Source organism: Notolepis coatsorum, assembly GCF_963971535.1.
Source record: "Notolepis coatsorum genome assembly, chromosome: 8".
NCBI classification, from domain to species: domain Eukaryota; kingdom Metazoa; phylum Chordata; class Actinopteri; order Aulopiformes; family Paralepididae; genus Notolepis; species Notolepis coatsorum.
The window spans coordinates 98265030-98277584 of record NC_140172.1 but is presented as its reverse complement, the minus strand read 5'-3'; the positions used below and the strand labels follow the sequence as shown (position 1 = coordinate 98277584).

The following is a 12555-nucleotide window of genomic DNA, read 5'->3' as shown; positions in this document are numbered from 1 at the left end:
CTTGGAACCCACACACCCTGCTGCTCTCCTACCGTCTACCGTGGAAACACACACTGGCTGCCGGCTACTTTTAAGATCTATAGATCCGTCTGAGTAGATGCTGTCATCTACAGATATTTACATTATGTAGGCGGCTGGGTGGCGTAGCGGAGATTGCGCTCGTCACCAATGCAAGAGACTCCGGTATCGAATCCCAGTCTCAGCATTGCCTTCGGCGTGGGCCGGCTGTCGTACTGGCTCATTTGGCAGAGTCAGTGGGTGGAAGTCGATGGGTGGGGATTGGACGTTGTGGACAGTGACCCCTACAGGTCGGTTGGGAGACGCCTGCACAGCAGAGACAGGAAGTGGCGAGGGTAGTGTGAGCCTTCCATGCGTTACACCTCGCCAATGAGAGTCCGCGCTGGCAGGGAAAAAGATGTGACAGGCTGCCTCCTCGTGTGCCGGAGGGAACACGTGATGCAAGGCTTCTATCCTCTCTACAACCGACCAGTGGGGGGCATAGTCGAGCAACGTTCAAGACAGGGGAGGGGAGAATTGGATACACGAAATTGGGATGGGAGAAAAATTGAAAATAAGGAGAAAAAGTGGATAAAAAAAAAAGATATTTACATTATGTACACAACATTGAAAAACAGGGCTATTCTTTCACCATGCAGTTTATTACTGTCCTGGCTTGGCCAAGCGTAGCGCCAAACGGTGGGCTGACTTCCCTCCACCATCAATCCATCCATCTCATCCGCCTCCTCTCATCTCCTCTCCTCCTCTCCTCTATTCTCTTCATCTCCTCTCCTCTCATCCGCCTCCTCTCTTCCCCTCCTCCTCTTCTCCCCTCCCATACCATCCTCTCCTTTCCTCTCCTCTCCTCCCCTCCTTTCCTCTCCTCTACCCTCTTCTCCTCCTCTCCTCTCCTTTCCTCTCCTCCCATCCCTTCCTTTCCTCTCTTCTCCTCTCTTCTCTTCCCATCCTCTCCTCCCCTCCTCCTCCCCTCTCCTCCTCTTGCCAGGCTTGGTCCACTGTGCAGTAGAGCCCCCTTCCAGGATATGACCTCATAAAAGGGCGCAGAGTGAGTGTAATGAACTCTCAGCCCATTACACTGATATGAGCATGTTTGACATGTCTTGAGGGAGAGGGGGAGAGAGAGAGAGAGAGGGAGAGGGAGAGAGAGAGCATAATTGTACTGAATTTGATCTCTCTTCCACGCGGCCTCAGGTTGTATGTGCCCGGCGGGGAAATGCAGAAACACAAAGAGTGTGTGCGGGGAACATTTTCCTTCCATCCTGTGCTCAGATTGTGCTCCCTCTCCTAGTAGTCAACAAGGCCTATTTAATGTGAGGAAGAATGATTTCAGGTGATGTCTAATCTTCAGCCCTCTTTGCTGGAGACCAGCTAATGTTACATCCCCCCCACCCTCTCATTAGTCACAGCAGAGCTTAGCCTTCTCTTGCTTGATTTTGTAAAAAGAAAAAAGTAAATGCCTGGGCCCTCATGTATCGATGCTGCGCACATACTATAATTTCTAATAATAATAATAACTTTGTTTTATATAGCGCCTTTCAGAAGACCCAAGGTCGCTTTACATAGGGGGGGGGGGGGGGGGAATAACAAAAGTAACAAACATAGTGGACAGACACAACATACAAAGTGAGAAATTAGGTGGATGAGGGTGGGGGTGGTGGGATTTATCAACATGAACGTGAGCTTGAGTTTGTGCGTATATATACACACAGATCAGACCATGCATACCTGTCACCAAGCGGTAGAATAGGAAAACTGCAAGACGGATAAGCTTTCATGCATTAGTTTCAACACCGACCGACGTCTTCGGCATGACCCGTAATTAATTATAGTTAATTGTAAAATAGCGACATTAGTGTAATTATTGTCAAACCCTATAAATAGCATTTGGAATAGGTCTTTCCGAATGAATGCAACATGGTTTATATAGCGTTATAGGAATACTTCTCCACAGGTAGCTGTTTTCAGAGATAGGCCAGTCTATTTGTGGAGAGAACATAATATTAAGTAGAGTCCGCTACCCGAGACACATTCTCCTTGATTTGTGATTTGGGACCCAAATTGGAGCCTGGAACAAAAACGTCATAATTTCCCCAACCCTGTAACGGTCCCAGACAGGACAATGTGAACAGTGGTCTCCTACCTGGTCTCCTACCTCCCTCTAGTTGTCACCGTCAGATGGTACAGGCCATCATAGAACTGTGGTTAGGGATAATTCATATTTTGTCCTCGTTCATATTGTCATGGGCCATCCCTGCCTTTGTTTGATGCCGTCCCCCTGTCTGGTTGTTGTGTGTGTTATTGCCTTTTGTGTCCAGGGTTGATTATTCTTTGTGTGGTCTGATTTTGTATTCTTTGTTTTTGCCTGGCTGTGCCAGGTGTGGCTCATCATCGTTAGTCTGTGTATATTAGTGTGTTCTGTCCTCACTTCCTTTGTGGCGTCATACCTCCATGTTCCCGTACCTGTTTGTGTCACTGCTGTCGTCTTCCTTGCCCTGCTGTTTGTATTGAGTCTTAGTAAGTGATATTAGTATTCCGTTTTTGTGCTTCTTTGTTTTTCGTGTAACAGTTCGTGTTTTTTCTCTAGTGCCAGCTCGGCTGTGCCTTTTGCTTTTGTTTTGTTCTTGTAATATACTCTTGCATTGCTCCTGTGATCTTCTATTAAAAGACACACTACGTTTGAGAAGAGCAACCACCATCTTCGTTCCTCCTGTCATTCCGCAGTTTGGGTTCTCATCTGTCAGTCCGCATATTGGGTTATTTTCTCCCCCTAATCATAACAGAATGACGCCACCATTACAGAACTTGAAAGCCCTTGAATTTTATTTTGCAATGTCTGTGGGAACCCTGCAACATGCAACAAAACACGCCCTAGTGTTGTGAGCCTCCACCTTTTGAGATTTGAAGACACATTAATGCTGACCGACTTTGTCTTTTTCATTTTCTCTCTCTCCCTCTCCCTCCCTTCCTAACCCCTCTCTCTCCCCCTCCAAACAGTGATCCTGAGTCCTTTCGGTTTGAACGGGACCCTGACGGGCCAGTCGTTCAAGCTGTCTGACCCGCCAACCCAGAAGCTGATCGAGGAGTGGAATCAGTTCTATCCCATCAGCCCGAGGGCCAAGCGGGACGCCAGGTCGGAGGACAAGACGGAGGACATGGACTGGGAGGACGACTCGCTAGCCTCCGTGGAGGTCCTCGTCGGTAGGGAACAAGTCACACTTGCATAGCACAAGTTTTGTATTTAATTTTTTTACACACGATAAGATATACAAGCATTAGTTGACAGTGCACATCCAATGAAATCACATTTTAGTTAATTGTCATATATAGGATATACCCTTAATACCTGTTATCTAAAAACCTACACACATATGCTCCAGCTCGTACCCCCCCCTCCCGGACCCCCCATTGGATAATCCATCCACTTTCCCTCGCTCCTAACCAGACACTACCATTATATGCTAGCTTTTATTTTCTCCACCACATCTAACCACAATGTCATTTTGGATTCATTGAGACCCAAAATTCTTGCTGTAGATATTTCTTGATAGATCACATCGAGATATGTAATAATCCAGACCTTTCGGCGCATAGCACAAGTTTTGTAAATGTTTACACTGAAGAAATCTTCTATGTGATTGTTATTTCAGGATTATAGTTAATTCATTCTAGGTGTGTTGATCTATATTTGCAGTGTGATTGTTATCTCAAACAGGATTATGGTTAATTTGAGGTGTGTTGATCTATATTTGCAGTGTGATTGTTATCTCAAACAGGATTGTGGTTAATTTGAGGTGTGTTGAGATCTATATTTGCAGTGTGATTATTATCTCAAACAGGATTATGGTTAATTTGAGGTGTGTTGATCTATATTTGCAGTGTGATTGTTATCTCAAACAGGATTATGGTTCATTTGAGGTGTGTTGATCTATATTTGCACTGTGATTGTTATCTCAAACAGGATTATGGTTAATTTGAGGTGTGTTGATCTATATTTGCAGTGTGATTGTTATCTCAAACAGGATTGTGGTTCATTTGAGGTGTGTTGGTCTATATTTGCAGTGTGATTGTTATCTCAAACAGGATTGTGGTTCATTTGAGGTGTGTTGAGATCTATATTTGCAGTGTGATTGTTATCTCAAACAGGATTATGGTTAATTTGAGGTGTGTTATTCTATATTTGCAGTTTGATTGTTATCTCAGGATTGTGGTTAATTTGAGGTGTGTTTATCTATATTTGCAATGTCATTGTTATCTCAAACAGGATTATGGTTAATTTGAGGTGTGTTGATCTATATTTGCAGTGTGATTGTTGTCTCAAACAGGATTATGGTTCATTTGAGGTGTGTTGATCTATATTTGCAGTGTGTTTTTGTGTGCACGTACAAGCCAAGGTGAATATGACATTATGCATGATGATATGCGAATTACCTATTTGTGTGAAGCTGTATTTCTTCAAAAACACACCTGAAGACTTGTGTACATTGTCTCCATTGGTCTGAAGGCTGACTAATCTATATTTTTGTCCTCTTCTCTCTCTCCCCCCTCCCCCTCCCTCCCTCCCTCCCTCCCAGGTGGGGTGCGGATGGTGTACCCTGCCTGCTTGGTGTTGGTGCCCCAGTCGGATATCCCCATCGTGGCCCCTGTGGGGTCCTCCCACTGTACCAGCGTCTACTCGGGTGGCCACCATGTGCCTGCTTCCCAGCGAGACCCCGCCCACTCCTCCGTCACCCTCACCCCTCCCACCTCACCTGAAGAGGCACAGACTGGTATGTTTTTATTTTATTCTTTATTATTATATTATAAACCATGCTGTAACTTCACTGGACAGTATTTTTTTCCATTATGTTTAATGGTTTGGTAGTGGTGCACTAGAGATGTGCTGGAAGTAGGGATTGGTACTGAACTTGGTACTTTTAAAGGGTACCGATTCACGTTAGATCAATCTGTGCCATATTTCGATACCTTAGACCTAAGTTAGAAAAATTCCAATGACACGTTCCAATGTCATTATAGACACAGACAGCACAGACCTTCAATGTCGCTCAATTGTCATTTCATAATAGACACAGACCAGTGTGGACCTTCAATGTCGCTCAATTGTCATTTCATAATAGACACAGACCAGTGTGGACCTTCAATGTCGCTCAATTGTCATTTCATAATAGACACAGACCAGTGTGGACCTTCAATCATGCAATTGTCATTTCATAATAGACACAGACCAGCATGAGCAACAGGTCCAATGTGTCTAACATGCTTGGCATCCTCGCTATTCCTGTGTCCACATCGCGGTAAAACTCTAGCCGCTAAGCTAAGCTAACTTTAGCCACTAGCTAAGCTAACTAACGTTAGCCGCTAACCCTGGAAACGCTCACAGCGGAGTGACTCCACGACACCAGTTCCATTAGTGATTAAATGGGGGAGGTGTTATATTGATGAGGCTTGACAACCGAGGTTCAAAGATAACTTCACATTTATTGGCTGTTCGTTTTTATATCGCCTCATGCATCAGGCTCCAGGTACTCCAAAACTGTGTGTTGACTTCCTAGTGTGACATCACTCAACTACGGCAACCAAGAGGGGGGGGGGGGGCTGAGTCTCTCTCCCTCTCTCTCTACGTTCAATGATTTAAAGTAGTTAAAGTAGTTGATGATATAAACATATATTCTTTATTTATCCCCCCCCCCATTATTTGATCAATGAATGTTGAATTACCATGTTGTGCCGAATATAGAAAGAAATCAGAAAATTTGGCGTTGTCTTATTTTCGGGTTCTATACTTTTCATTATACATTCACAACAACAGATTGCACAGATCGTGTTCACCAAGCGAGTCACCGTCTTTCTTTCTCTCTGTATCTCCCTCTCACACACACACACACACACACACACAAACAAAAAACTAGAAAACACACACGCGCCTGGAGAGATGAAGAGACACAGCGACCAGCTCGAACAAAGTGGCTCATAACTGTACATTAGTATAATTATTGTATATATAGTACTTTACCTTAATTCTTAAGCTTATTATCATTGTATTGTATTTTATTCGTATTACTCTTTAGTATGTCTATTTTATTATCTATTTTATTTTATTTTATTATTCTATTTTATTATTTGTATTTTTGCACAATCGACGCGGGCATGGCCACCTTCATTTCACTACATGTCCTGTGTATGTATGTACGTGACAAATACATCTCTTGAATCTTGAAATGTTGAATCTTGTTTGTAAACAGCAAACAGGGCTATAATGCAAACATTTTCTCTCTCTCTCTCTCTCTCTCTCTCTCTCTCTCTCTCTCTCTCTCTCTCTCTCTCTTTCTCTCTCTCTCTCTCTCTCTCTCTCTCTCTCTCTCTCTCTCTCTCTCTCCCCCCCCCCCCAGTGGAGTCCCTTTCAGCCCAGAAGTGGGTGAGACTGTCTTCCTCCTCGGACGTCTTCAGTGTGGACAGCACCAGTCACCATGGCGGCAGGGTCCCGCGCCGCCTCGCCAGCCAGGCGGTGGAGCGCGTCTGGCAGGAGTGTAACATCAACCCAGCCCAGAACAAGTATGTCGTGGGGGCGCTTTCCTGAGACGCACGCAAGGGTGTGCACATATACACATAAACACACAGGGGTGTGCACATACATACACATAAACACACATAACCCCCAGGGGTGTGCACATACAGTATATACACATAAACACACAGGGATGTGCACATACAGTATATACACATAAACACACAGGGGTGTGCACATACAGTATATACACATAAACACACAGGGGTGTGCACATACATACACATAAACACACAGGGGTGTGCACATACAGTAACACATAAACACACAGGGGTGCGCACATACAAACACATAAACACACAGGGGTATGCACATACATACACATAAACACACAGGGGTGTGCACATACAAACACATAAACACACAGGGGTGCGCACATACAAACACATAAACACACAGGGGTGTGCACATACATACACATAAACACACAGGGGTGTGCACACAGTATATACACATAAACACACAGGGGTGCGCACATACATATACATAAACATACAAGGGTGTGCACATACATACACATAAACATACAAGGGTGTGCACATACAGTATATACACATAAACACACAGGGGTGTGCACATACAGTAACACATAAACACACAGGGGTGCGCACATACAAACACATAAACACACAGGGGTGTGCACATACATACACATAAACACACAGGGGTGTGCACACAGTATATACACATAAACACACAGGGGTGCGCACATACATATACATAAACATACAAGGGTGTGCACATACATATACATAAACATACAAGGGTGTGCACATACATACACATAAACATACAAGGGTGTGCACATACAGTATATACACATAGACACAGGGGTGTGCACATATACACATAAACACAAAGGGGTGTGCATGTGCACATACATACACATAAACACACATGCAGGGGTGTGCACAACTGCACATACATACACATAAACACACACACACAGGGGTGTGCACGGACATACATACATTTACATTTACATTTAGTCATTTAGCTGACGCTTTTATCCAAAGCGACTTACAAGTTATATATACACAAACATACAAGGGTGTGCACATGCTAGGGGACACTATACTGTATGCGCTACTGCATCAACGTTATGATTAACAAAGGCATTCGTTTTGTAGCTTTAACGTTACATATATATTACTATTGATAAATCTAGGTGTCATTAGACTAGATAGAATAAGTCAAATTAACTTACTGTCTCGGAAAAGTCAAGTTTCAAGTTCAAGTTTCTTTATTAGTTGTCATACAAAAATACAGAATACTTTTATATGAAATGCTTTTTTCTGTTTTGCTCCTGAGAGTGTGCTAGATAAAAATAGATAAGTATAAAATAGAAAGTCAAAAGTACGTAAACAAGTGTAAACAAAAGTGTTCAATATACATATATATACAATATACAAGGCAGAGTAGGAAAAAAAGTTACTGAGTTACAATACAATATACAGTACAATGCAGAAATGGGATGAGGTACAACTTAGGGTAAGGTGCAATGAGGTATGAGTAGTGCAAATCTATTTACCTTCATTCATTCATTCATTCATTCATTCATCCAATAAATATAAAGTGTGTTAAAGTGTCTAAAGTGGGTAAAGTGGGTGCTACAGTGAGTTTTTTATTTAAAGTGAGGATGTGTGTGCTGTGAGTGTATTTGATGGTTTGTTACATAGTGTTATAGTCGTTGAGAATCCTGATGGCCTGGGGATAGAAGCTCCTTGTCAGTTGTTTTGAGTCTCGAGTAGAGTAATGGTGGACTTTCAGGAAGTGAAAATGCAAATAAGCGCTTCCGATTGGTGGTAAGAACAGCAGAGGTGGGTGCAAGCGGTGTGGCGTAATTGGCAGAATTATCGACTGTCAATCAAAATTGACTCAATTTGAGATTAAGAGTCATCAGTGCTAAGTGTAGAGTTAAGAGTCATCAGTGCTATGTGTAGAGTTAAAAGTCAAAATGTTGTGTATCAATGTTGTTTTTCCTTTCAGGAGAAAGTTCCTAGCCACCACTAATGGCACCTGTGAGGACGAGCTGACTGAAAAGATGGGAGCCTGGGATTTTGTGGAGCCGTCACAGAGGTCCAGCTGCAGCTGCTCAAGGTAAAGAGTGTCCCGTGCAACATGCGGTGCAACATGTGGTGCAACATGCCGTACAACATGTGGTGCAACATGCGGTGCAACATGTGGTGCAACATGCGGTGCAACATGTGGTGCAACATGCCGTACAACATGCCGTGCAACATGAATAATAATACTACTAATAATAAATTGGATTTGTAGTGCACTTTTCGTCCACTAGGATCCCAAAGTGCTAGAGGGTTCAAACATAGTTAACAGTTAGTTAGGGTTAGATCATTTAAAAAAAAAATTATATATATTTTTTTCAGATAATAGATGCAAAACCACAATATGAAATACAAATAAAACATAGTTAAAAACATAGTATAAACAGAACATTTCAAACAACAGTACAAGAAAAAAAGGAGATTTGACAATATAAGTTTTTTTCCAATGCAAAGTATATTGTGGTTTTGCATCTTTTACCATTTATATACCATTGCTTTTTCATTCAGAAAGGTATATTAATCAGACTTTTATGCCAAAATGATGCCTAACAATGTTTACCTAAAAAAAAGTATCTATGTATAATTGACGGTATATGTTAACCCATTGTGCCCATCATTATACCCAGTCTGCCAGCGCTGTAAGCCTATGGAGATGTTTACCTTCTTTGCAGGGCTATATCTTTTTAAATAGTATAGCTATATCTGCATTACTATGGCCCATTCAACATTGATTATCTATCGTTCCGGATGTGGGAACGTTATATTTTTTCATTCATACATTGTTGTGTTAATACCGTCTAGAACAGTGGTTGGTGGTACTGCTGGTGGTACTTGAAAACATTTCCAAAAATGCTAAAAAAAAATAAAAATAAAATCAGTCAGGCCACTGAACTTAGAAGCAGGCCAGGCCAGTGTTTCTGGTTGCGGCAGCGCGATAGTTAGATAATCTAAGTGGGGAACAACCAGGAGATCACTGTGACAGAGAGTAATGCAGTCTAAACAGTCATAAATCTTTAATTCAACTTCAGCCCTGATCATAACCATTTATTTTTAGATTTCTTGTAATGTCAGATAAAAAATGAAATACTCCCACTTTTCTGAAAAGAGTTGGTGTTAAATCTGACATTACAAAAAATCCATCAAAATATGTGTTGCTGCTAATCATTGACACATGCCTAGCCTGTAATAATCCCCCCCAGAAAAATGTACTTTGCATTTGATATATTGTAAATATTTTACTTTTTGTGTGTTTTTTTTAACAATAATTTGTGATACCATCACACAAACTGGCATTTAAAGGGTAAACATTCAAAAATGTATTGAATATGTGTTTTCTTTTCTTTTTTACAATAATTTGTGATGCCCATCACAAACACTGGCATTTAAAGGGTAAAAACTCAAAAATGCCTGCACCAGAATGCAGGAAATTAAGTTTTTGTAACAAAATAATTGTGTGTGTGTGTGTGTGTGTGTGTGTGTGTGTGTGTGTGTGTGTGTGTGTGTGTGTGTGTGTGTGTGTGTGTGTGTGTGAGTGAGAATGACGGACAATTGCTTGCTGTGTGAGAGAAAGAGAGAGTGAGAGAGAGAGAGAGAAAGATAGAGAGATAATTAAGTACATTTGATGATATACAGTTGTTCTTAATTTTCTCACTTGCTATGTGAGAATGTTAGTTATTATGTTCTCAATGCCCCTTGCGTTGTATGAGTTGTGTGGAAGCGTTTGCTAGTTCTAGTGCTATCCCTTTGTACATTGTGGCTGTGTCTGACAAAAGTTAACAATAAATAATGGTATTAGGAATACATTTGCCTCCTGCGTGAACTGTGCATAGCTAATAGACTGTATTTTAACGCCGGTCATATGGTGGTACATGGAGAGCCAGCTACATTCTCAGGTGGTACTTGGTGTAAAAAGTTTGAGAACCACTGGTCTAGAATATAAGTATGTTTTAAGCTTTTCTGCTGTAATTCAAAAAACGCTAGTTATAGGCCCTGACGCATATGATAGATTATCGATTGGTGTTTCTTTCCTATACACACTATATTAAAAAATTCAAATGTATATGATCGGTATACATTATGCTTCATTATACAACGGCATGCAAATTTCTCGATTCTGATTGGCTGAAACAGTCAATTTACACGTATGTATCTGTCACAATTCCATGCTCTTGGTCCCAGGACCCGCCCACAACCGAATCACTATCACTCCGCTGTTCGACTTTGTAGAGGGAGCGGAGAGGGGAGGAGAGGAGAGGGGACAATAATCTTTACAAATGGATATGTTGATAGCGTCATAACGACTAAATATAAACAGATTCTGTCACAGCGAATGTCTTAGTCTCTTACACAATGTTGGATTGTGTAATCTATGGGTCATGAGTCATTGTGGAACAAAAGAAAAATCGCGGATTGATTGATTGATTATTTGTAATTTTATTTTAAATTTCTTCTTCCTTGCTCACTCTCTCACACTGTCTGGCACACCCACCCACCCGCCCACCCACCCCCCCCTTATTTGACGTCGATCTCCTAGATCCATTTCCGGTATGGCGCAATAAACACTGAAATCATATCGATTATTGTGTTTAGAAAGCGATCCAAATGCACTCAAGTGTTTGTCTGGACCCACGTAACAAGATATTACTGGCGGAGGAATTTCCTCGATGCACCGATCGCCACTTCCGGTTTAGCGTGAGTGTAACTCGCCCGACCATCCACCAGGCGGCGGTATTGAGGCGTTGCAATCTCAGACAGGGTGCCGCTGCAGTCCGGAGGGAGGCTGGATGAATTATGAATTCCATGGCGAAAAAATTTAATATTGATCCCAAAAACGATTTACGCCGTTGTTGGCGTTCAACCCATGGCGGGCAATAACGACTTACGCCGTTTATGGCGCACAATGTGTTAATATTCAGTATAGCTCCCAGCCCTAACCTAACCTATCTGTATATAATGGATGTGTAACACACCTAGATTTGAATCTAACCGCTTAGCCAAGGAGGAATCCCCACTAGGTGTCAGGCAGGGCTACTCTGCTACACACGCTGAAAGATGGCCTAGACTAGAGAGTAGGGCTGCACGATTATTGCAAAAAATGTGAATCACGATTTTTCTCTCTAAGAATTGAGATCACGATTCTCTCACACGATTCTTATTTTTTCAATAAAATCATTTATTGCGGGCGGCTGGGTGGCGCAGCGGACACGGCGCTCGTCACCAACGCAAGAGACACTGGTATCGAATCCAGCTGTCAGCGTTGCTTCCGGCTTGGCCGGCCGTCATACTGGCTCGATTGGCAGAGTCAGCCGGAGGGAAGCCGGTGGGTGGGTCTGGGTCGTTGTGGACAGCGACTCCTATAGTTCGGTTGGGGCGCCTGCACAGCGAGGGAAGGATCTAAGAGAGGTAGTGTGACCTTCCACACGTTACACTCTCAGTGAGAGTCCGCGCTGCCAGGTGAAAATAAGTGGTGGGCTGGGTACACATGTGTCGGAGGAAGCATGTGATAGTCTCCGCCCTCCCAGACCGACGGTAGGGGGTAGAGTGCGCAACGACCAGGAAGGGGATTGGGAATTGGCATAACGACTAACATTGGGAGGGGAGAAAAACGGAAAAAGAAGGGGGGAAAAGATCATAAAAAACAAATAAAAAATTTATTGCACTCTTTCTTAAACAGACAACATAACATATATGAAAGTGCTAGACTTAAACTTAAACATAACATATATGAAAGTGCTTGACTTAAACTTAAAAGTCTCTTGTAACATACAAAATAACTCAAGTCAGAATCGTCATAATTTAAAAAGGGTAAGTAAAAAGTAAAAATGTAAATGTAAATATTTTTTTTATAAAAAATAATCATCATAATTTAGAAATGAGATTACATATATATATATATGTATATATATATAT

At 42.1% G+C, this 12555-nt stretch overlaps 1 protein-coding gene across 2 annotated transcripts in view; it reads left to right on the top strand.

The window, feature by feature from the left end:
- med13a (mediator complex subunit 13a) overlaps window positions 1-12555 on the top strand; it is a 211346-nt gene that overhangs the window by 131965 nt on the left and 66826 nt on the right. For both annotated transcript variants that reach the window (XR_014619986.1, XM_084319688.1), the window contains exons 5-8: window positions 3013-3216; window positions 4590-4784; window positions 6405-6567; window positions 8570-8680. Coding sequence is in view for 1 of the 2 variants with exons in the window: in XM_084319688.1 (XP_084175814.1) it covers window positions 3013-3216; window positions 4590-4784; window positions 6405-6567; window positions 8570-8680 (673 nt within the window). In the remaining variant the exon portion in view is untranslated. The remainder of the gene's footprint in view (window positions 1-3012; window positions 3217-4589; window positions 4785-6404; window positions 6568-8569; window positions 8681-12555) is intronic.